A 25,123-nucleotide genomic window follows, 5' to 3' on the forward strand; every position below is an offset into this window, starting at 1 on the left:
CGCCACTACCAATAAATAACTGGTGTTAAGTGATAAATAGAATAATTGTTTCGAGTAATTATAACCAAATTTAGCAATCTTTTAGCATTTTATATTTCAAAAAACATTTATTTGTTAATATTTCTTAAAGAATCTATTAAAAATTTTCACCTTATTTTTAATATTCTAGCAAAAATGTCGTGTTAAATTTTATGGTAAGGGTAAAGTTTTTCCATGTAATGGCAACACTTTTATTAAAGATGGCGTAATTCGTAGCCCCCTCCAAGTACAAAAAGTGACAGCGCATTGCGCAAAGCGAAGTCAAGTGTGCATGTTACACGGTTAAACATGTTAAAAAGTTTTTCTGAAATTTTAGTTTTATGTTACATTCGGTGCCCAAATCGTTCCACAAGAACTGATATATTGAACTTTTCTCCGTCTTGATAAGTGACATATTTAGTTTAAATAAATAGTGAATATATAAAATAGCGTATATTGTAAGTAAGATTCGTTTGGAAAAAACATCATCCAAAATGCCTAAAGGAAAGAAAAAAGGAAAATACGGTGAGTTTTTGTAAATATTATGTGGAAAGTGTAATTAGTTTGGTTATGTGGTGCGTGGAGCTCGGATTCCGCCAAGAATGAGATCACGCGGCGACCTTGTGGCGGCGGACTTTCCGCGGGACGTGTGACGTTTACGAATATTTGTTCACGGTCGTTATTCTGAATGCCAACAACCTGAGGGCTGCTCACCACCATATGTTTGGCTAAACTTGGTGTTAGACCAGTTACAGTAGGGTTTCGCAAGCTCCGAGCTGTGTCTCGGCGCAACCTTTACTTTCACGTTTCATAACGTTGCAGTTCCCACATGTCTGAGTGGTCATGCTTTGTCTAACAACACAAACGTGAGTTGGCCTGACATTTGGACTGTTTATCTGGCTGGCCTTGTAATCAGTATTAAGATAACATTATGTAATTTTACATAACAATATATGTATTCTACTTCCTAGTATGGTAAACATTTGTTTGTTGTGCTTGGTCATTAAATAGTGATAAATGGGGTGAGACTGTTGCAATTATGCACACAATACCGATGACTTGTCATTGAACGTACAATGGGCTGTCTCATCAATGGACTTCATAATGTAAACTATAATCTAGTTTTTATAACAAGCATTCATACTTTGTTAATATTGGAAAAAGCTACAATTTTCTCCCTAACTGATCATTATTCTTAAAAGAGCTATCTTTCAATGTAAAACAGTCCACAGTAAGTGCATTGTGACAATATACATAGTGATAACAACAATTTCATGCAAAAAACTCACTATTCTGCCAATAAGTAGTGGAATAATTATCTAATGAGGAAAAACTCTCATTAGCAAACTTCCAATATTTTATCTTTGTTATCGTCTAACATTATGTAAACAGTTTGGCCTCATGTGATTGTTTTCAATGTCACCAACAATATGTTATGTCATAGCAATTAGCCTGAAAACAATGAAAATGTATTCATTTTATGTAACTTTACCTAAATGATTGAATAATAAAACTAATACAGAATTAAAGTCTATACTTTCTATACAATGGATTGGCAAATAATAGTCAATCACACTGCTATTGATTGTTATGACATTAATCAAAGAGTTTATTAGTAATTAGCTTTATTCATTACATAAAAATTTAATTATCACACAATATAAAATGGTTAAATAATTGCTTTATTGCAATAGCATGTACGCTCACAAATATGCATCTCTATGACACAAAATACTCTTTACACAACATATGAAAACAATTCTAACAAAAAAATCTTATATATTTAATTTCTCTTCAGTACTAAAACACTGCTAAGACAAACCATTTGTATCTCAAAATACATTTTAAATGCTTTTTTAAGGCAATACTGACCAAACTGGTTCTCAAAATGCAAATTAGGTACATTGACTAACATAACAATTTCAATCAAAATAAGTCTCCAAAAATCGATTGCATTTCATTCAAATCACCTTCTATTTGAACATAAGGTTGAATATTACATAACTAATGAAATGTGAATGTTGCCCCACTGACACACTTGTCTATAGCTGCTCAGAATGTTAAATATTATGTGTAGAATTTTGTTGGCTATGCTTATTTATATCCCAAAGTAAAACCCAAATAAAAAAATAACACTTTCACATTGAATGTTATGCTGCAGTCGCAAAACAAAAACTTTTTGGAGGTCAGCACCAACCAAGGAGGCTATAAATCTCTGAGAATAAAAAGATGCATAAATGACAGAGTGTAGATTATTTTGTAAGCTCACAAAACTGGTTTGACTGGCATTTTCCTTGTGAGTAATTATCTCATTATGCACTGTGAACGGGGAAGTCTATCTATGATTTCGTTTTTGAAACATATTCAAAGCCAATTTCAACTTTCGTACATCGAAAAAGTAATTAATGGTCTATGTAGGTTGTATATTTCATGACCTTTTTCCTCTCAAGGACTGTAGAAAAAGTAAACATGTCCTCGAAACACCTTATTTCTGCACGAATAAAAACCCAAGTACCTACGCAATCGAGGCGTCGCGACTGAACCTTGTAATGCGGTAAACTTCAAACCAATCTAATACACGCGATTGTTATCAATACTTGTACAAACGGCTTTTAATGGAGTTTTTATTTGGGTCGCCTTTTAGTACAAGTTTTATTGCATTTGATTTAAGCCCAAGTCCACTGACAAAATAAATGTCAGTTATCTTGCTTTTACTATGAATTTTCACAATCAATTTTCAAAGAAAACAGTTGTTTTAAGAAATACAGATGAGTTTCCGGTGTACTTGGGCCCTAAATCTTGTGAATTGGAGACTCCATGGACCCGTATAAACATCGAACATCATTCAAGCTTTATTTTCAACAATTTCGTTTCACCACTGTTTAGGTAACCGCGAAAGCGTAACTAATTAAACAAGCAGGTAAAACACCCCAAAAGCGAGCAACCTTATAAATGCCTTAACCAACAGGGCTAACAAAACAATGTTACCATGAGCGTAACAAAAACAAAATTTCACAATAAACAAATAAATACTACCCCTAGACATCATCCAAGCTACAACTTAACCCTGTTGAGTCCGAGTTTATCTGTCTTCGTGCAAAACACGAGAAAAGAGGACAATTCATAATATGCATATACTTCTGACGTCACAAAAAACAGCGGCAACCTTGAAACAGCCATGTGACGTCATAGCTGAACGCTCGGGGGTGGGTGAAGTTACGCCTACGCTACCCCAACGCCTATTTAAATGGACAATAAGCCTTTTTGACACATATTGTTCTTGTTTCAGACGGTTAGGAATGTTTTAGGGAAGGATATTTATTGTTGTGTGGGTCTTCTTGACCTAATAAGTCCAAAGTTATTCTACGTTTATGTTCTACTATAGTTTTTAATCTAATCCGGCCGTGTAGGAGACAGCTAATTTGACATGAAACCATCTTTCAATGATATTAAAACTAATGAAATAATTGACGTTTCCAGAGCACAGAAGAACAGAGCAGGCGTATTCGTCGGACGAAGATGCCGGCATAGATATGACCATAGACAACTGTTCCGAGACATCAGGCCAGTCAGACCTCAAGAGCATCAATGATGACGCAGGTATTTATAAACGTAAAGTGGAGCATAGAGCCACTTTCTGTATTATGCAAGTCACAGTACATTTAGAGCAAAAACACCACGTGCAAGCCATTTGTGTTCAGTAGAAAGTGGCTTTATTTCTCACAGGTTTGCAGCAGTATTTCATAAGTACATCCAAACAAAAAGGGCTTTATTCACGGCGGTAGAACAGTCTGTTTTCCATAGTTTGTAAATTCTATTATGGTGCGGCAAATTGCCTTGAACTCAAAGTAAACAAGCGTTAATCGGTTATCATAAGCCCACACTTTGGCGTAAAAGGGCGATCACTGATATGAGAAAGCTTTTGTCATGCACGCCAAAAATACCGTAATAAACTTTAAGCTCCATTAATGATAGGATTTAAGCAATAATACTCTTTTTGAAAGCCGTGCAATTAATGAGCCATAAAAATTGTTGTCGAAAGCTATACATTTACAGAAACTTACCTATGCAGTTCTCGAAACGAACCTCCTTATAAAACAAAAGAATGACACGTGTAACAAACAGCAATGGCTATTTCCAAGTGTAATAGGTCCTTCGAACAAACTTGATCCTCAGAGCACTTACACTAGTATACGTTGATGTACAATTTTCTAGAAGAGTATTACTCAAGTACATGTCAAGGCTGTTGGGTCAATTGTAATATTCCTGAAGAGTATATTATATTATTTAGCTAACAAACTGTTAACAATGCAAGCAATCATCGTATAAAATCGCATCGGTGATCTAGACTGCGTATTCAATAGAAGTGGATCATGTATTTACTTTGAAGCGAGCCGACATTGTTTTACTTTGACTTAACCTATGGAGAGTTCGCGAACCAAACAGCAAGCCTTTTGCTCCAAAATCTTGTGAATCTAGCCAATAACGCGGCATAAATCGAAGTATCGCGTTATTTTTTTATACTTCACCTACATCAAAAATCTTTTTGAATATTTGCTTTTCCTTTATTTAGTTAAATTATTTCATTTTCCTTAACTTCTGTTACGTACATTACTGCTGTTTTGTTATAAATCTGGACGCTGAAGAATCCTGCTAAGTTTATTCATCATGTATTTTTAGTGAGTTTGTGTTCTAAATAGGTAATGGTGGAGGTGAAAAGGTAAGAGCGATGTTATTTCCAATTTTTGAGTAGTATTTACTAGTTCCGAAGCGGAAGATAATGTTGGACGACTAATAGTATTTTTTCTTCAAAATGTTAAATATGCAGGGTAACTTGTAGATTGTATTGCATGAAATAATTCAACCAAGTAATCAATAAACTCATGCGATAGAAAAAATATAGCAATAACAACACGAATGTCGGCAGTCACGTGAATACATTATTTAACTATTCGAAATTCCGCAAAAAACATAATTGTATGTAATTGAAACCGTTTTGTTACTCATGACATGTTCAAGACATGCAATATTTGCAAGTACGGCTTTTCGTAAATACCGTCTCGCACAATAAATGGACTAACTGGGTAATTTTTAGGTCAAGAATGTACTTACCTACTTGATTAATTCGGCTACATAAAAAAACAGCTCTTATCTTGTAAGGGTTGCATCTTATGAAAATATTTTTCATCAAAATCGGTTACCATGAAACGTACCCAAATTCCCATTTATGATGTCAGACTCATCTCAATGTGCTTTTGTTAGGATCGAAATAGCTGGCTGGCTGCTAGAAAATATCTTCCTCAAACTACATCATGTTTCATCAGCTGCAGATGGTGTTCTCACTAAAGAACATCTAGGCTGATGATGCTACGTACGGCTACATATCTGACCTCGAACCCAGCTGGGTAACAGCCTTGGTAAGGTTGATTATCAAATCTGGCTAATGGCAGGCAAGGACTGTCAAACCACAAATGACTATCTGATCATTAGTTGGTTTCAAGGCACGGAGGAACTTAATACGGCAGTAGACACCCCACTAACCGATCACTACTAAGCAATGCTTAAACCTTGATCGGTCGACCTGTGGGGCTGCTACTTAGCCACGAGTTCATCTCGAACTGACAACATTTGATATGTTCTACAGGCAGGAATGGCAGGCTACAATGGGGCAGGAAGAATGGAGAAAATCGACTGACCAGGACAGAGTCTGTTGATATAGGACATCAGCGTCAGGCGATCAAATGTAATGAGTAACACAAATTGCCAGTACATTAACAAAATAGCGATATGACAAATACACTCTTTATTTTTATAGAATTTTTTTATTTAAAAAAACTTCAGAAATGTGTTCCTATGTTTTAAATATAGCAGAACCGATATAAAAGGAAATCACATTAACGTTTATTTATTTATGTATGTTTGCACAAATGGTAGAAAAGTTGTTGAACTGCAATGACAAAGAACGCTACCTCTCTTACTCTGAATATACAAACTTTGATTAAAAAATCGACAATATTTCCTAATTAGATTAACATTAAATCCCATATCGATATTTTATTATTATACTGGTAAAACTAAATGTTCCGTATTCGTCCTTAAAAATTGCCATAAGAGAAAAACAATGATATGTTCTGCAGGGAAACAAGGAGAAACTCAATGGGGTGGACCTCGCTTTGTGAAGATAGAGGAAGATGTTGTTTACAAGCAGCCAGCTAACAATTTCGAAGAAGAAAACGTACCAGAAGAACCTGATAAAAGTAAATATCTTGCCGAAGAGGCGTATAGGGCAACACCGTATAAATTGAGATGAGTCCCAACGCATAAAGACGTCTTAAAACTGTCTGTTTGCACAATGCTTTCTAATCTGGAGCTCTAAGCTAGCACAATGCACTTATTTAAAAGCACTTTACCGCTTAATTCTCACCTATGCGCTCCAAAAAAACTTACTTGCGCCATTAGTGTTACCGTTTATTCCCAGAAAACCAGCTTTCGTAGTGTTTAACGCTATGAAATTAAGAGTTTGTTATGGTGGCTCGAAGGTTAATGAGCGCCTTTCTTAAGAGAAAACCTGGACTTGAAAAGTCCAGAACCTTCGAATCCTTAAGAAAGCACCACGCTCAAGATCATGTCTACCTTGAGTGAAAAAGCTTTTCCCAGAAATGAGATACAAATACGGCAGAAAAACGTCAGTTCTCAATCGAAACTTGGCACAATGGAAAGACGAAGACATGAGCGACGAAAGGGAAAAATGAGTCCCGAAGTGGTTCCTCAATAATAATTAGCCCACCCCTACGAACCATTTACCCCCATAACAGATCTTTCGTTCTGCTAAAGGGACACCACTCTAGATGGGATGGAAATCAACAGCATAAACATTTAGCAGTTAACTTACTTAAAAGTGCTAAGATTTTCATACATTGGCGAAATGTCAACTTCCTACCTATAAGATGTGGTGTCCAGAAATTGCCCAAAAGATGAAATATTGCTCTTTCATAGATGTAATCATCCGACCACCTTGACAACTTAAGTAAGTTGGTATAGTCCAATCGATACCAGTGTCCCGAGCGGCCAAGTGTTACATAAAAGCTTGGCACTACTTGGCAGGCCTCTCAAGAGAGCTTGCCGGAACAGCGCTGAATCCCGCTGATGTAAACAGTGTCAAATAAATAGCACAAATATACTTTGGCACATGTTTCCTAGTAGAATCACGTGCTTGGGTTTTGTAGAGCTTTGCACGCGTTTGTACTATCTTGTTTTAAAATACTGTATGTCAGTGACGGGATCACGACCAAAGACCAGAAATATTTTGACAGATGGAAAGAAGTATATTTCGTTAAACTCCTATATGTACTGTACCCAACAGGCTGATACTAGCGAAAATGCGGACTACAGTTCATATAAATTATTGAACTTCTAATTTGAGCCTGTTTATTCCAACACAATAAATTCTACGCGTCAAGTTTTTATTGAAAGTGCGAATTTGCACAAATCGCACTCACACTCGTAATGAAGGTTATGTCGTTGACCTAGGAAGGACAAAGCGTGTCTGTGTTCGTGTTTGTTATGTTATGACGACTGAGTGCTTAGTGCGAGTTTTCGTGAATTTTTTTACGGACTCACATGAGAGCGCGTATACTAAGATTTGTATGGAACAAAAACAGCTCCACCTAGTGTCAAAAATTGGAACCTGTTTTTGTTCCATACAAACAGTGTTGCCAACAGTTGTAGAAGCTTACCACCAGAGTCAACTTTTAAAACCACCAGAAAACCACTAACAAAAATTTATCCCACACTTAAAATCACCAAATTCACCACTAAAAAAATATTGTTTATATTTTATTGTAACCTAAAACAATTTAATCATCCAAAGATGTAACTCGGCAACGATAGAAAATTAAAACAGACAAAGCATTACATCTGTTTAGCAATTCATCCGACCCGATCCGAATCCTTCACAAATTATAATCGGCGTAGTAGTTTCACAAATTGTTTAGTTACGCATTTGACCAATGAATGAGTACTTAATATAATTATATAGTAGTCGTTCACCTTTTTGTTTTGTAGATGCTTTTTTGACATTCCGTGAGACTTCAAATCTCCATAGTAACTCCTTAAAGTTGTACCACAAAACTTACATTTCGCTACTTGACCCGCAGTACTTTCAACATTTCGCCACTAAATAGGGGACTTAAACCACCAGTATTAGTGGAAAATCCACTAAGTTGGCAACACTGCATACAAATCTTAGTATAAGCGCTCTCATGTGAGTCCGTAAAAAAAATCACGAAAACTCGCACTAAGCACTCTGATCGCGTACGTTTCCTAAACACAGGTATGCTAATGACTTATTGATGGAACTTTTATGATCGCGGACATTCTTTTTCTAATAAAAGTAGTGTCATAGTTTTCTAATGGACGTCTATGTGAAGCGTAGCTACGATAAAAACTAGTCCGTCATTCATTTTCGGATCGTGTCCTAAAACGGTTAAGCTGTTCTCCAAAAATGTTCCCAATTCCAGTGTAAAACATAATTTACATTAGTGAATCAGTTTGTGTCACCAATTTGCAATCACAAAAAGTCCAACGAACAAAGATATCGTATCTAATCTATGCAAGTCAGTGTTATCTTGAACAATACGTGTGCATTTACGTCACGGCTTTTGAAACACATTTTGTTCCATCCAGTAAGTTCCTTATATCTTCTCGAAAGCTCTCGAAGTCGCCATAACACACCGATTTTTCCTCCTTTAGATTTCTGAGGTCATCTTTTCAAGATTGTGGATGTAAATAAGGACCATCGAATACTACAACTCTGATAATAGTGTCCTTGCGATTATATAAAACCTCATAAAGCCATTGTTCTGACGTAATACGGACAGCGTAGTCCTCCGTGACGTCAGAACGCGGAGAAAATTCTACGCAATAGATTAATGATCCACGCGGTCCTTTGATACGCTTCGAGCTTCATTGCACTGACGTATATGTGTACGTTGATGTACTTTTATTAGTTTACGTCGATCTTGTACTATAAATAGGAAAGTTTGTGGGTTTGCACGTTTGTTACTCGATCGCGGTTCGACAACTTAGCGAAATAAGCTGCATTTTAGCGCAACGATAGAATAGGGTCCAATTTTAAACATACATAGATTACTTTTTATCAGGAGTAAAGGACGCAAGTGAAACTGCGGGTGAAAAGAAGTTGCATAATTTTTATTGTACTTTGCCTGTCGACTCTCGAAAAATATGCCGTATTTTTCGTTTGTCGATAAAACAAATAGTTTTAGTCGTTCGCGTAATAAAAGTGGTAACTAACCGCAACCCGCAATGCTATCAAACCGGACAGACACGAGGTTGACTTTATGCAATTTAAACTTTATTTTGTCGTCAACAATGCTGATTTTAGTTTGGCAATGTAAACCGCACTGCACTTCACTAGGTCTGCATCGCGATTGGCCTTAACATACTATCGTATTTATTTATATAGCACTTCTTAACTGTTACTAAGTAGCCAATTTTTTATTACGGAAATCATAGTAATAATTGCCCCTTCATTTTTAGGGTTCCGTAGCCAAAATGGCAAAAACGGAACCCTTATAGTTTCGTCATGTCCGTCTGTCCGTCTGTCCGTCTGTCCGTCTGTCACAGCCGATTTACTCGGAAACTATAAGTACTACAGTGATGAAATTTGATGGGAATATGTGTTGTATGAACCGCTACAAAAATATGACACTAAATAGTAAAAAAAAGAATTGGGGGTGGGGCCCCCCATACATGTAACTGAGGGATGAAATTTTTTTTTTCGATGTACATACCCGTGTGGGGTATCAATGGAAAGGTCTTTTAAAATGATATAAAGTTTTCTAAAAAACATTTTTCTTAAAGTGAACGGTTTTTGAGATATCAGCTCTCAAAGTCGTAAAAAGTATGTCCCCCCCCCCTCTATTTTTATAACTACGGGGTATAAAATTCTAAAAAAAATAGAGGTGATGCATGCTAATTAACTCTTTCAACGATTTTTGGTTTGATCAAAGTATCTCTTATAGTTTTTGAGATAGGTTGATTTAACTGTAATTTACGGAACCCTTCGTGCACGAGTCCGACTCGCACTTGGCCGGTTTTTTATTAATGACAATGCTTATAAAGGCTGTGATTAATCCTCATAATTTATCAACACTTTATCAAACTTCCACGTGGAATTTTGGCAAGTTGAAATGTTCTCTAGCGAAATGACGTTGCAGTATTGCAATCGTTGCACGTGCACTTGCTGGCAATAATATGCAACACATTTCCTTGCACTTGTTGCATTATACGGCCTCTTATCGCCGCGAGTGACGCTGGTCTAGCTCAATTCTGATTCTAAGGCTAATCTTTCGCCTAATTCTGTTTAATTGACGTCAAGCTAAGGTTAAACGATAAGTCAGGTGTATTGCACTCTTTAGGGGTATTTAACGAGCTTAATCACAATTAATTGGTGCATTTTGTTTTTGTAAACTTGAGTTCGATGACTCTTTAAAGCCGACACCAATATCCTGTCACCCATTGGTCCTTTGGTCTATTGGTCCCCTCAAAATGAATTTACAAAGTTGCGATCTTATATTTACATTTATTTTAATATAACATCCTTGACTTTTCTCTCTCTCTTTATCTTGAAACTAAAGCGGTATGTATATTCAAAATATACTAACCAAACACGTGACTAGCAGTTAATTAAGCCGTATCAATGCAGCACGTTTGAAATACGATATTTCAGAACATAAAATGAATTAACTGTTTCTGTAAAAAGTCAAATATGTAGATTCAAAGATTACGAAACCAGTCACCGTTTTGGTCTATTTTTGTTACCTGACTATGCCAATTTTGAAAAAATCGTATTTTACTAATACTTATGTAATCAGCACGTTAGACATAACACAAATAGTTTACATAAACAAATAAATGTTAATTATGAACTCACGTGCAAAATTGATCTTTGCGAGTTTCAAGATTGGGCGTTCAAGGTTATCAACAATATGATAAACTAAAGTCTGGTTTCGAAGCCCGGTAGATTCACCTTGAAGCGGCGGTTCCTATGCTGAATAATGATTTAGCGTATAAAATTGCCTGTGGAATATTTTGTACCATTTTTATGAGTTTTAACAACTCTGTCGTAATAGCAGCGTTTTACCTGAAATAAAACGCATATTAAATACTTACCTTATTTGAAGCTTACTAGTTTGAGATAGGCACCTACGTGTTTTCCGCTTTTATCTCTGTCCTTTTCTACCCCATATCTTGCATCTCTCTCGCACACCGACCAGTTTCACTCCCCACCAGGCAGGAGGCGACGAGTGTTCTCGGCGGCCACAGTTCGTCATTGAGTCGAAAACACCAGGCAGAAATTAAAATGTAAGCTTCAAATAAGGTAAGTATTTAATATGCGTTTTATTTCAGGTAAAACGCTGCTATTAAATTCTTGACCGTTATTTGAAGCTTACTAGTTTGAGACGTGTTTGTTATCGCCTGGTGGAAGTGGACGCCAATGTGAGCAAAAGCACAATGAAATTGTGTATGTAAATAGGTACTTAGGTACACGAGTAATCACATGTAAGTATGTGTATTGCGTCCTGGAATACTAATGTAATCAAAGTTAACTGGTACTGGTACTCAGCTACATCCTGTTAGACTGGAAGCCGACCCCAACATAGTTGGGAAAGGGGCTCGAAGGATGAGTAATAAAAATTAAAAGAGAGATGCAAGAACAAAAGCAAAAATTGATTTCATTTTCTAATAGTAATTAACAAAAACATTGCGATACTTCTTAATAACAATAGTAACAAAAATATAGACATTAATCAGCTGGATTAATTAAATAATCGAGATAACTTGCTACTTCTATTTAGTGGGTATCTTTCCCCTTCTGTAAAAATGGGCAAATGTATTGCCTGATCGCCAATTACCCTTTGCTAATATATCGTCCAAAGGTATATTGTCAACACAGATTTTGACGCTACCGCCGAGTGGAAGCTTCCTGGGGTTGTAGTTATTCCTGCCTCTTTTAACAATGTCTTAATCCACCCGCATCATCGTTCGGGTGCCTGCCTTTGGTTGGCCTCTAACGGATATAAATAAATTTAAGGAATTAGCCGATGTCCGTCTATCTTCTAACAAGGCTTTAGTCTTTCTGACCCAATACACTGGACTTAGATTTATATTTTCCTGATTATCCATCAAACAACAACCCGACTGCCTATGACTAGAACTGTCGGTCTTAGAGCCAAAGACTGGCCATAAGATTAAATTATCTTTGTTGTTTTTGAAATGTTCTGGGTCTATTGCAAGCAAGGAAAGATCATGGACTCGCCTTTCCGAAACAAGCTAGCAAAAGAAAGAGCAGCAGTGTGCCTGGAAGTTGCAAATGGATTATTCTCGTCTACGTTTACTGCACTTAAGTAGGTTACCAATTGGTCAATATTCCAGATGGACGGCTTCCCGGGGAACAGGTTTGCTCAGCGCTATTGATTTTAAAATGTGTCCGACTAGAACGTGTGAACCTAGCTCTAGAGTGGTTTCTGCATTGCATAGTGTAGCTATAACTGACTTGTGTAATAAAATAGTATTGTATGCTAGTTTATTTACTATGTGTAAGTCCGCTAAAAATTGGGTAAGTATAGGTCCAAATAGGGATTCAAGGATTCATAGGATCCAATTTCATACTTTTCGCCCCAATTTAACCATCGACTCCAAGCTGATTGATAAGTGTTGCGTGTGGATTGAAGAAGACTTCAGTCGGAGAGACTCCTTGTCCCTCCCCCCCCCATTTCCTTGACCTTGGCAGGGGGTATCCCCGTTGCTGTGTCTATCGGTTTCTGCTCGAGGTTCATCAGTGTGTAGGGTACTGCTAATGATCGGGACTTCAAATCTGCTCGCCAAAATACCTGGTGCCACCGAAGGAACTACTATGAGATTAACTCCCGTTCCTGAATTGAGATGACTGAGGACCTACGGTATAAGGTAAGGTGGCGGTAATACCCATGCTAGCGGGTAAGTCAAAACTTGAGAAAAATGCATCGTGGAACCCCGCTTTCGGGTCCTTCAGATCTAGGGGCACGTAGTACACAACTATGTGTCCCTGGGCTCGCTTCGAGGCAAATAGGTCCACTGCTGATACAGGATGCCACTCCGGTGGAGGTTTGTGTCGGGAGAGATGGTCTGCCTGACTGTTGAATAGGGCTGGTATATGATTCACGACGTGATAGATTTGATACAGCTCAAGATAACTGAATACTCTGTACGTCAAGTTCGGTAGGCTCCTTGATCGGGTGCCACCTTGATTTCTTAGATATGACACCACAGTCCCATTTCTGCATTGAAAAATGGCTGTTGATCTCTTTAGCAACTTGCCGTGATTTTCCAGTTAATACTGCAAGCATCTCTTTCAGATCGCAGTGAAAGCCTTTTTCTCTCTCGTTCCATGAACCCATTACGGGAGTTCCGTTCAGTTGTGCCCCCATCCTACATCGGAGGCATCCGTGGTTATAAATAAGGTGACAGGGAAGTGGCGAATGAACATCCAAGGTTTGGTGGCAGCTGACCAGCCACCACTTTAGATCTGCTAAGGTATCTGCTGGTAGGTTCAACATTGCTATACTCCATTCACCGAGCCGTGAGCCCACAATGTAACCAAAGAATGACACTTTTTCAAAATGGTGGGTATAACCCGACCGATGACAAAAACGTCACATTTTTATGTAAAATGTTCTTAGTATCTGTGGTCTTCAATTAAGTAGGGTTCTATGTATGACAGTCAAGACTTCTAGGTTCATTTTAAATGTAAACGATTTACTACATATTTCATTAAAATTAAGAAAATAATTTACGGCATTTATTATACATATTTGATTTCAATTAAGTTTGAAAAGATTGCATAAGTTCCACAGACATCGTTCTAAAATATCATTTCTAATGTTGTCAGTATATTACTTTCGCAGTTATTTTTATAAAATATGATCATTACTTCAATCGTGACTTATAAGAACCCTTTTTATGGTTTGTTCACCGTTTGGCTCACGGTTCCATGAATAGGGTAGGTATAGATTGCTGTTCAACACTGCATTGAGGAAAGTGAGGAGAGCCCGGTAATGCAGTCTGCCGTATGGAACAACGAAAACTTGCGAAGTTTAAAAGTCCTATCAAGCTATGCAGGTCTTCTAAGTTTGTCGTGCTGTTTGTCACGTAGTGCGTTTTGTCATTATCTTGTTGATAATGCTTGCGATTTATTCACTTGCCATCCAAAACATGGTGCAAATGATCCCAAAGTAGGCAAATATATCTTGGTGAGCCACGAAAATCGAGATACACAATTATAAGTAACCCTTGAGTTTTCAAAGTTTGAGCCACCCAAATTGGTCACTGTGGCGAAGGTCTTGGGTGCCGTGCTTAAGCCAAATGGTAGGCACGTAATCTGAAGCAGTCTTCTTCTGTATACTAGTCGAAGAACATATCTGTGACCTTCGGCTACCGGAAGGTAGAAGTAAGCCTGGGCGAGATCCACTTGCACAGCCATTCGTCTTTCTGAAGAAACTCTAGCACCCGAAAAACATTTATTAAACTGAAGGGTTCCGTAATTATGAACTTGTTGAGAACCTTGAGATTGAGTATTAGACGGTTCTTTCCGTCGCCTTTTGGGCACAAGAAACATATTGGAAAGAAAGCTGGCAGAATTTGCAGCTATCAATAGAACTTTTTGTTTTATCATTTGGGATATGACGACATCCATCTCTTTGGACTCTCTGGTCAAATCTGGCATTATCTATCAAAGGTGGCTTTTGGCCAATGGTATGCGATACCCAGTTATTATTTTTAACAAGAAAGGCGGAGCTCCCATTTCTTTCCATTGGTCCTGATATAATGTTAGGCAACCCGCCTGGAAAGTCATAACTTACGTGCCTTGTTGGACGCATCAAAGTCCGCCTGCGGTCCTTTATAAGTCACTCATTCTGAAAACAAATTACTGAAAAAAAAAGTACACGGAAGAAACTCGTGACAAAAAAAGGGGTAGATGTACAAAATATTAACACTTGATTTCGCAAAATCGAATATCGAACGGTAAAACCGTTAACAAATTGTATAAAATATTATAAACTCACCTGTGTTCTGCGAGAGCACTGAGTTTATTTTTCAACGAAATACTACAGCGGTTGGTTAGACCAACCTTCTCGGGCGGAAAACAAGACGCCAATGACGAACTGTGGCCGCCGAGAACACTCGTCGCCTCCTGCCTGGTGGGGAGTGAAACTGGTCGGTGTGCGAGAGAGATGCAAGATATGGGGTAGAAAAGGACAGAGATAAAAGCGGAAAACACGTAGGTGCCTATCTCAAACTAGTAAGCTTCAAATAACGGTCAAGAATTTAATATGCGGTTACGTTTTTTATAGTTATGATGAGTAGATACTTGGGTCTTTTTTTTTTTGTTCTATAATATGTCGGTGGCGTAATATGGTATCTCCCGGGGTCACGTTATCAAGTCTCTTTTGTTTGTTTAGCTGATAATATTAGACTTGGAGTTTGTAGTGACATACAAATCGATGTACACAACATAAGCATATTATTTATTTACTTAATGAGGGTTTTTGAAATTTTTTCTGCCACCGGGTGGCGCCACGTATGCGTCTGGTCCAAACAGCTGTCAAATAGTATGGAATTGTAGGTGCCGAACTTATTGTTTATTGAAATTCTGTTATATTGGAAGTGTTATTGATTTTATTATGGACTACGGTCAGAATAAGGTTTCCGAACTAAAAATTGAGCTAAGAGAGAGGGTGCAAAAGTCACTGGTACTAAGGAAAAGCTTGTTGAAAAATTTTTTAACACAATATGATTTAGTTTTTTTTATTTACTCAACTGCAATAGTAAAACAATAATGCAGTGCTTTAATTATAAAATAAAAAAACACTAAAATCGTTCACTATTCATAGTAAAGATAAGCACTTTGACAGTTATTTGGACCTGACGACTCGGTGCTGCCACCTCGTGGACGCCATTTTACGAAACCCTCATTACAGTAAGACTCATATTTTCTTATTTAGATTTATTTTTAAGCTGTTTCATCCTGTATATTATATTTTACCACTAAGAAAACAGGTCCTAGCTATGAAATAAAATATTTCTGCCTAGTAATATTAATATCCATCTTATTGTTTTGCGTGAAACAGGATTATCTACCCATAGAAACTTGCACGTTTATAATATTAGGGGTATAATTTAGGCGATCACCAAAAATATTTTTAAGACTCTAAGCTGAGGCACCAAATAAAATAAACAACTCCAAAAAAAATAAATTAACTTTATTAAAAGGGCACTAAAGTATATAATATTATGATCCAAAAAAAATAAAATAACATCAGAAAAATCGCAAATCTCGCACAAATAATATTTTTGGTTCCCAAAATGGATTAATGGTCACCAAATTCTATCCAACTAAAAGATTAATATTACTACCAAAATCAAAGTTATAGTTCGGCCATTCAGAGAATGCGTTCCTGACACGTCGCGATTGAACTGACGACGTAACTTTGCAATGGCGTTGCAGTTACGAAAAAAATATTTTTGCTGGTTGTTTACCGTTTTAACAATTGAGGAGCATTAAAACAACATTATTATATCAATAATCAATGAATGTTATAATTTTGTGCCAAACTGAGTGTCAAATAACTTGGTAAACAATATTTTTCTAAATCTATACTGCGCTATTACAAGGTTATGTCAGCGGTTTATATTTTGTAGTGCTGTGCTAAAAATAACAGGCAAGTATCGTAATCTGTTCTTATACAGTTATAATATAAAATAATACGTTTTGATTTTCTTTTTAAGAATTGGAAAATAATGGACTATAAGACTTAATTATAACGTTTATGAAATATAAAAATAAAACTATGACCAAACCGCATTTTTATACTTAGATTAAAAATGGTAACCCCAAATGGCGTTATGGGCCGCCATTTTGTGACGCTAAAACAGTCGTCCGTTGTCGTTTCGTGCGCATAGACCACGTTTTTCAAGTGTTTTCGATCTGTTTTTATTTGATTACCCGGCTTTTGTTAGACAGAGATATCAGGATTGATTCTGTTATTGATAATAATATAATTATACATGTAGGCGAAGATGATGATGAAGACACCACCTCCTCAAGCAAATCGGAGTCTGATTAATATTCTGTTCGCACATTCAATTCAATGTACTTGTAACAAAGAATAAATAAAACAATTTTATTATATGAATATTACCTTTTTTTGGTTTCCACTTAAATAACTAAAATATAAAACAAATGATTCCGCCAATTTAAAACGAAAATAATCTTAAAATAATGCGGCGGTTCATTTTGAAGGAACGGTAACGAACTCAGTGTTATGTTGTGCCCATCACTAGTCGTGACTAACTGATAGGTGTCAGGAACGCATTCTCTGAACGGCCGAAGTATAGTGACGAAAACGAATCGCTGCAAAACCGACTCCACGTAGTCTTGTCTGCCCTACCCCTAGAGTGCAATTCAAATCCGCGTAGGCGCAGAGGGGCGAGGCGGCCTGCGAGCTGAGGCGCAGGAAGTTTTTAAGGCTCGCCGCCGCGGCTGAGGCTGGCCGGCAGAGCCGGCCAGCAAGCCGAAGCTGCGCCGGAGCCACGCAGTGCCGGAGCCGTGACAGAAGCCATGCTTGCTGCATGTTTCGTGCTTACATTTTACTACCTACTGAGTTACACACAAATTCATATAACAATAAATAAGCGACGTACGTTTGGGAACCCCAGTATATTAATTGGTATTTGGGAAATATTCTAGCGATCGTTAGCTTTTTTAGTCTAACAAAAATGACCAAATTAGGAGTCATGGTATTACATAATTGGTAACATCTAAGTAGTGACAATATATAATATTTGGTCTAAAGTGTATTTTAAAGGCGTCCATATATATTTTTAGTAGTCAATAATACGAAAAAATGGTTTTACCTAATAATATTTTTGGAAACGTTATTTGGTGACCATTTATCCATTTTGGTAACCGTTTAGAATTTTTTTGGTAGTAAAATAGGTACTTTTTGGGTGGTGTTTAAACACAAGCCTAATATTAGTAGGATTTATCTTATTTCTAAGTAAAGATGCATTGGCTACTGTAATATACGACATAGTAAGATGAATTACACCCTATCATTTATAATGTAATACATAACACACTGATTGTTACATAATGAAACATCAGCTTTCGGCTTGGCCTTAGCAGATCGATACGGTAGCATCATAGCATGTATAAATTATTAGTAGAGCTGGTAACATACTTACATCAAATGAATATCTTGGTGCAATGTGCATTTGATCACTAGACTAGACAACATTTTTAATGTACGGAAAACGGCGGATTAAACGAAAATTTCGGCAACCGACTTAATAATAGACAGGAAAGTTAAAAAATGACGGCCAAGTGTAATACCACCCTAATAGCTATTACAAGTTCACCTCTGAGTAATTATAGTATGATGTCGCTAAACAGGCGCTTCTGTCTCATTAGCACAGTTAATTGAGTGTCACATCCGCGCTACTATCTTGTTTTTAGACAAAGACACTATATTATTATAAGCTACTGTGTATGAGTGTAAAAATGTATGAGCACTTGACATTGGAATTTTAATTACTTGATGCATTTCTTGACTTATGCGTTACTATTTATGCGTACTTTATCCTCTATGAAATATGTGCTACATATAAAAATATGCTGCTTATTTATGCATACCTTTCAAATGAACATGCAAAGAACATCAAATCCAAGTATTTTTGTATCACATTTTCACGGGATGCGGATAAAACCAGCAAAAAACAGATTTTTAATCAAATCTCTTTTCCTTCAACAGAAAACGAAATCCAAGAGAAATTCGAAGAGAAAGTTCTAGAACTGATCGAATCCCTAAACGCTCGCGCAAACGCAGCTCGGGCCGGGGCCTTCGTGTCACTTCGGGCGGCCTTACAGAGGAGAGCTCTCGACGGATTGCTGTCATCTCACAGGGCCACGCTTGCCGACCATGTGTCTAAGGCCTTGCGACGCGGGAAGGATGGCGAGAGAAAAGCAGCCGCTGCTATCGCGCCTTTGTTGGCTTTACAGGTAATTTGATTTTAGATTAGTATTACAGTGGTGTGCAGGCCGATTGCGGTCGTGGCGACTGTTCTCTCTGAGGAGATCAGCCAGCTGCGCAGGATATATCAAAGGGCAATAACATTTTGTGCAGACCAAAGTGCACTCTATTCTTTAACTCTCAGAAATTACCAGAGAGAGAAGGCGTGAGACCAATATTTACTCACACTCACACAATACTTACTACTTTCGACATCAGAGTATCGTTAAAAAGAGTGACTGTTGTATCGAACATAGATTAAATTACTTTAGCTATGTTTTCCAGCCAAAGCCTAGCCTTTACGTATGTTTTCGTATCTGCAGATCGGAGAGGAAGGCGTGGAGGAGTTTGTCCGCGAGGTGCGTCCCGCGCTCGCAGCCACCGCCATCGACAAGTCCGCCTCACTCGACACACGTACTGAGGTAAATCACATTATTATTGCTAATTTCCTCTTCTTCTCTCTGCCTTGTTCCCAAGTTATTTGGGGTCTGAATATGGACCTACTAGACATTTTTGCACATCTTATAAGAGTCCTATATTGTTTTAGCCAAAGCTAACGTAACGTGGTCCATTCATAAATGGGCCACGTTATATTACCTCCGACAATTGTATATCAAATGGACAAAAAGAATTTGTAAATCCGACTAATTTGTAAATAAGCAAAAGTAAAGATTTCAGTGTTTTTATACGGTGTTTATTGTTTCCAGTGCTGTTCATCTCTGGCGGTGTTTTGCTACCTGATGGAGGATGACCTCTCTGAGATCCTGGAGGTCATGCGCATGTACGAGACCATCTTCAGCGGCAGCTATCTCAAGGTACACAATACTGTATACAAATAGACTAAATAATTCATTGAAGCTAAAAATTTCGATGCACAGTATTTTTTTAAGGCTAATGGCTTATGCGATACGATGCACCATATGCTGGTAAGTAATTATAAGACAATAAAAATCAAATATGTCTTGCACATACGTTATCTGCATACAACGGGTTAAGTTAAGATCTTATTAGCCCTAGTTAGCTAATCAGCTGATTTCAATAAAATAAAATTATTTAATTCATGCAGACAGTTTTGGACCCGTTTATACCTTTTGACTTTTTAAATGTTTTGTTGATTTTGATACATAAAGTGGGTATCATTATCAACCTACGTACCTAAAAAAAAAACATCCTTGTATTCCCAGTATATTAACATTATAACATCTCCATCCGCAGGGTGACGGCAGCGTGAAGGTGTCCGGCGCGGCGGTGGAGGAGGGGCTGTGGCACGCGGCGGCGCTGGACGGCTGGGCGCTGCTGCTGCCGCTGCTGGCGCCGACCCATGCTCTGCAGCTGCTCACCACACAGGCGCCATCCTTTGCCAAGCTCGGGGAGCTGCTGGAAGCTGTGTCGCTTGAGGTGAGGACGAACATCTTGTGGAACTTTGATCGTTTTTAGGTTACCCTGTTACAGTTACCATTGGCCTCTCACACGAAAAAAAAGAGAATTACGGGCTGTGGAAAAGTAGTCAAATAATACAAAAATCGTTGTTGTGCTTAAAAAAAATATACAGAAGCATACTGCCCATGCGCAAGCGCGTATTGTTGGGAGCTTTCTGTTTGTAGGACCTAGGTCGGTAGCTTGCTTTAACCCTGGTCATAACATTTTTACATTTAAAAATGTGCTAAATATGTAAAGGAAAACCATACATAGAGGAAAAAACGTATCATAAACAATTAATATCTACATCTCAGTAAATTAATTGTTCTTGTTTCCCAGGTCCGCATGGCAGCTGGTGGTGCTCTTGCCATCGCGTACGAGACAGTCACGGACGAGGATGACTCAGACAGTCCGCTCTCGGCCGAGGTGGACGAGCTACTGCCGCGCCTCACTGAACTCGCCCGCGACTCGCACAAGTACAGGGCCAAGAGAGACCGCAAGATACAGAGAGCTACTTTCCGTGATATATTGAAGTATTTCGAGGTAAGTTTGTTTTAGGTCACAAAAATTTGTAGTAGAAGACGTAAACTATATTTTTTTCAAAACACTTTGAATCGAATGTTGCGAAGCATGTGATGATCTTTTAAGTACAGTTTCTTAGTTTCATACTTTATCTAGATACGAACGTATGTTGATTTTACGGTCGGACAGGGTTTTCCTTACATTGTATGACATTCAAATTATACTATTATTATAAAGGTGAAAGTTTGAGTGTGAATGTATTTTTCTTATTTATTCATGTGTGGTAATGTATTAGAATAATATATATCTTATCTTTTATTCGGAGAGGAGAAATAGCTGTCAGGAAGCGGGTGAAACTGGTCGTATGCGGCAGTATTGTTACAAACGTATTTGTGATCGCAGGAAGGCGAGGTAACAGCGATGTCGGTGCGCGTGGGCAGCGAGACCGCGCGCTGGGAGTCGTGGGGCGGCGGCGCCGCGTACGCTGCGCTGGCCGCGGCGCTGGGCGGCGCGCTGCAGGCGCTGGCGCCGCGCTGCTCGCGCCTGCGCGCCGCGCTGGCGCTGGCGCCCGCGCCGCTCGCCGCCGCGCCCGCGCGCAAGCCCAACAAGCTGCAACGGGTATGTACTACCGAACGCCGCTGATTGTTCTTTGATACCTTCATTTGACTACGGGATTACGAAAGAATTACCGCGGCCCTGGTACTTAAAAGGCCTACGAAGGAAACGCGATAGATTTTTAATCAATAAAAGTCTGCCACTCCCTCACCACTGGCTAACCCACAGCGGGATCATTTAATGATTTTTCATTTTCGGTCACGACAACTATTCTCAAAAAAGATCAGCCAATACACAAATATATAAATCCTTTTCTTTCATTCTCTTATTCCTATGAAACAACTATAGCTGCACGACATAAGACGTCAGACTTATAGTCAAAAGTTTTATAAATTCAGCTAAATACAATTTCACCTCTTTACGTTCTAACATTGAACTACTCACCTACAGACCAATAAACCGATCTGGAATAATCCACAAAGGTCACATAAAATGACGACATAATTGTGATGGCACGCTGCCACTATTGCAACAAATATTTATTTTTACTACTGCACACCTGACAACACAAAAATTGCAAAACTTTGTTACAAACATATATATGAGTATGAAAAAAATATATATAATTATGAGCTGTTTTCAGCGCGTGTCAAAACGCGAAGGAACTACTTTCCACATCCATTTCAGAGTAACATAAAAAACTTCCTAACACTATATCTTTCAACCAAATGTCATCTAAACCAAACTTTAACATTACTAAGGATTTTTTCTGACCTTTCAGTTACTTAAGCGTCATTGTAATGTAATTTTAATAAGTGTATTTCTCCATATTCCAGCATCTACAGAACACGGCAGCATGCAAGGCCCGCACGGTCGCCCGCAACAAGAACCGCGACAAGCGGTCTGCGGCGCTCGCCATCTGAGCCCGCAGCCCGCAGCTCCGGCAGCCGCAGCTCCCCGCAGCACCCGCACGGTTCCCGCAACACATCTCCCTCTAGTTCTAGAGCTTAGTTTAACGCTAGCATCGTCAATTCGACGCCTTACTTCTAGTACGAGTAGTACGTAACAACACAACACTCGTGACGTTAGTGTTAGGTTAAAATAGGCTAGTTGTTAACCAAAGAAATTCGTATTATTTTGGATAAACGGAACCGTCTATTCTACGAGATGTCTCGTTGCTCGTCAACTCTTCGTTTCTCGCAATATGTTCACTGTCAGATCTCTGAGGCGTTCGGTCATTCCTTTTGCGAATTGATGTATTTTAAATTATTGATATTATTGTGACCGATGTTTTCATATCATTTTGTATTATAGAACATATTCTTACTCCATATCTTGGTGATTTGGGCTGTCGCTTATTCATTCCGAAGGTACTGAGTTACTGCCGGCACGTAGAACTTAACTGTTGCTATTTTTAGTGAAATATTTTACTATAATTATACTAATGTTATATTATTGATATTTTTTTGTATTTAAATTGACAGTTTTGTGTGTTAATATAGTAGATTACATTATTTGTTAGATTTACAACGTCATTGCAATGTTTGTTTACTTTCCATGGATTTACGTGTATTAGTAAAATCAAGTTGTGGAGTAAGGGCGTTAATTTTAATAACGGTTGATAAAATAGATATTAACTATGACTTGTACTGCTCATATATCTGGTGTATATGTGATTCGTATGTGTTTCCCGGTGAGGATGAGTGCGTCTCAGTGCAATTCATACGTTTATATATAAAGCCTCTCCGTAAATATTATTTTAACTAGGATTCGTTGCTACGGTCGTCATGACTTGTAATATATTAGGTTAAACGGAAATGTTGAAATAATATTTATTATGAGAACCAATTTTGTTTCATTTTTATTTTCCATTCATCCTATAGTTCCCTTATCGTTTCGTTGATCTAGTTGTCGCAAGTGTGGCTGCTGAGCACTAGGTCTCGGGTTCGATTCCCGAGTCGGGCCGAAATCGCTTTGTGGGTTTTAGAAGACAAAGCAGCCCGGAGCCTGAAAAGTTGGTGATTGATTCACCCGTGCATCGGCGAGCACGTAAATGTCGGTGCTGTGTCAGATCTCACTCCGGTCGTGTCGGATTGCCGTCCCATCGGGCGCAGAGAGCGAAGGATTAGTGAGTGCACCTGTGTCTGCGCAAATGCTCGTGCACTATAATATGTCCTGCGCAGTTGGCTAATCTCCTTACATGAGAACAGCCGCCGTAGCCGATAATCGGCTAGGAGGATATCATCATAGTTCCCTTCAAATTAAAAGGACAATGGGCGATTCCGCCCCAAATATGGTGTCGTTCGTGGTGGACATTAGACCAGGATTCAAACATACCTGCATAAACTTCTACTCGTTTATTGAACTGACGCAATGCACTTCAAGCGCCATTTTTGGAGTGCGCTCTTATTGATTTACTTACATTCTTGCGACTTAGTGAAAAATCAACCCAACGCCATTCTTCACTATATATTATAATAGTTTTCGAAACCACAGATTGTATAATTTTATGTAGGTAATTAAATTAGACTAGTAAATAAAACAGCAATTTAAACACATGACTAGCTTTATTCTCAGACACATATCGTCACCTGTTCATACAAACGTCAGAGTCCCTCGCTACTAGACTAGCTAGTCATATTATTACAACATTTAATATTCACGTTCTTACCTAATACTTGGGAAGCGGGATGCACTCCTGCGCAATGACTAGATATGACGTTCAAAGTGAAAATAGATAAATGACAAAATTAAGTTTACTTGTAGTTTACAAAAAAAGACTACTTAAGTTGTCCAAAATAAAGATGCAAATAGTTCTTGATTTTGATCAAATGTATTATTATTTTTAAATGATTCAAATATTTTCCGCGTATTGTTTCTAACAGGAATGCAGCCCCACAGTATTCGTTGCTCAATTTTAAACATCTGATAATTAGAACAAATCGATAGACCCTTATCTAAGTCGGTATAAAATGTTAAGCTCATGTGTCAGACTAACTATATACTGTAGCTAAACATTTTAACTTTCAATTGACAATTTTGAAAAAGAATACTATTTTATATTGTCATCGTAGTCTTAGCAGATTCGCTCTGACGGTAATGTATTACATCTCTACAAGTGAACATCGATTCGAGATGCGAACACTATGCCTCTCCATTTGAAAGTTAATGTAAAGTTAACTATAAGATATGTGGGTATTTTGTATGGGAATGCTATTCAATGGAGTTATATAAGAAGTATTTTAGCTACAGTCGGCCTGTATAATCAAGACACTCATTACATTGATACCTTAACACCTAACGATTACATTTAGAAATGGTCTTCATTAAGTACAAACATTTAGTTGTGAACACTACTCGAAGTTTTCGCGCCAAAATGGCGACAGACTCGAGTAATCTTCACAGTGACATTTACATCGACTAAGTTTAAATGTGCAATTCCGCGATATACATAATGCAAAAATATGAATAAACATTTT

The 25,123-nt window shown here is 38.0% G+C and overlaps 1 protein-coding gene across 3 annotated transcripts; it reads left to right on the top strand.

Moving 5' to 3' along the window:
* Window positions 1-261: 261 nt before the first annotated feature.
* LOC124630290 (interferon-related developmental regulator 2) lies at window positions 262-23,488 on the top strand. 3 transcript variants are annotated; one of them, XM_047164112.1, is made up of 11 exons: window positions 262-543; window positions 3,499-3,618; window positions 5,663-5,761; window positions 6,156-6,275; window positions 18,891-19,138; window positions 19,472-19,570; window positions 19,856-19,963; window positions 20,364-20,546; window positions 20,907-21,110; window positions 21,492-21,707; window positions 22,481-23,488. In XM_047164112.1, exons 1-11 carry the CDS (start codon window positions 513-515, stop codon window positions 22,565-22,567), a joined length of 1,515 nt encoding a protein of 504 aa, XP_047020068.1. In that variant the 5' UTR covers window positions 262-512; the 3' UTR covers window positions 22,568-23,488. The 3 variants fall into 3 exon arrangements, with proteins under 3 accessions (XP_047020068.1, XP_047020069.1, XP_047020070.1); XM_047164113.1 differs by lacking the exon at window positions 5,663-5,761; XM_047164114.1 differs by lacking the exons at window positions 5,663-5,761; window positions 6,156-6,275 and having other exon boundaries at window positions 264-543.
* The last annotated feature ends 1,635 nt before the right edge of the window (window positions 23,489-25,123 follow it).

The sequence above is a fragment of the Helicoverpa zea genome, chromosome 5 (genome assembly GCF_022581195.2).
Source record: "Helicoverpa zea isolate HzStark_Cry1AcR chromosome 5, ilHelZeax1.1, whole genome shotgun sequence".
Lineage (NCBI taxonomy): Eukaryota > Metazoa > Arthropoda > Insecta > Lepidoptera > Noctuidae > Helicoverpa > Helicoverpa zea.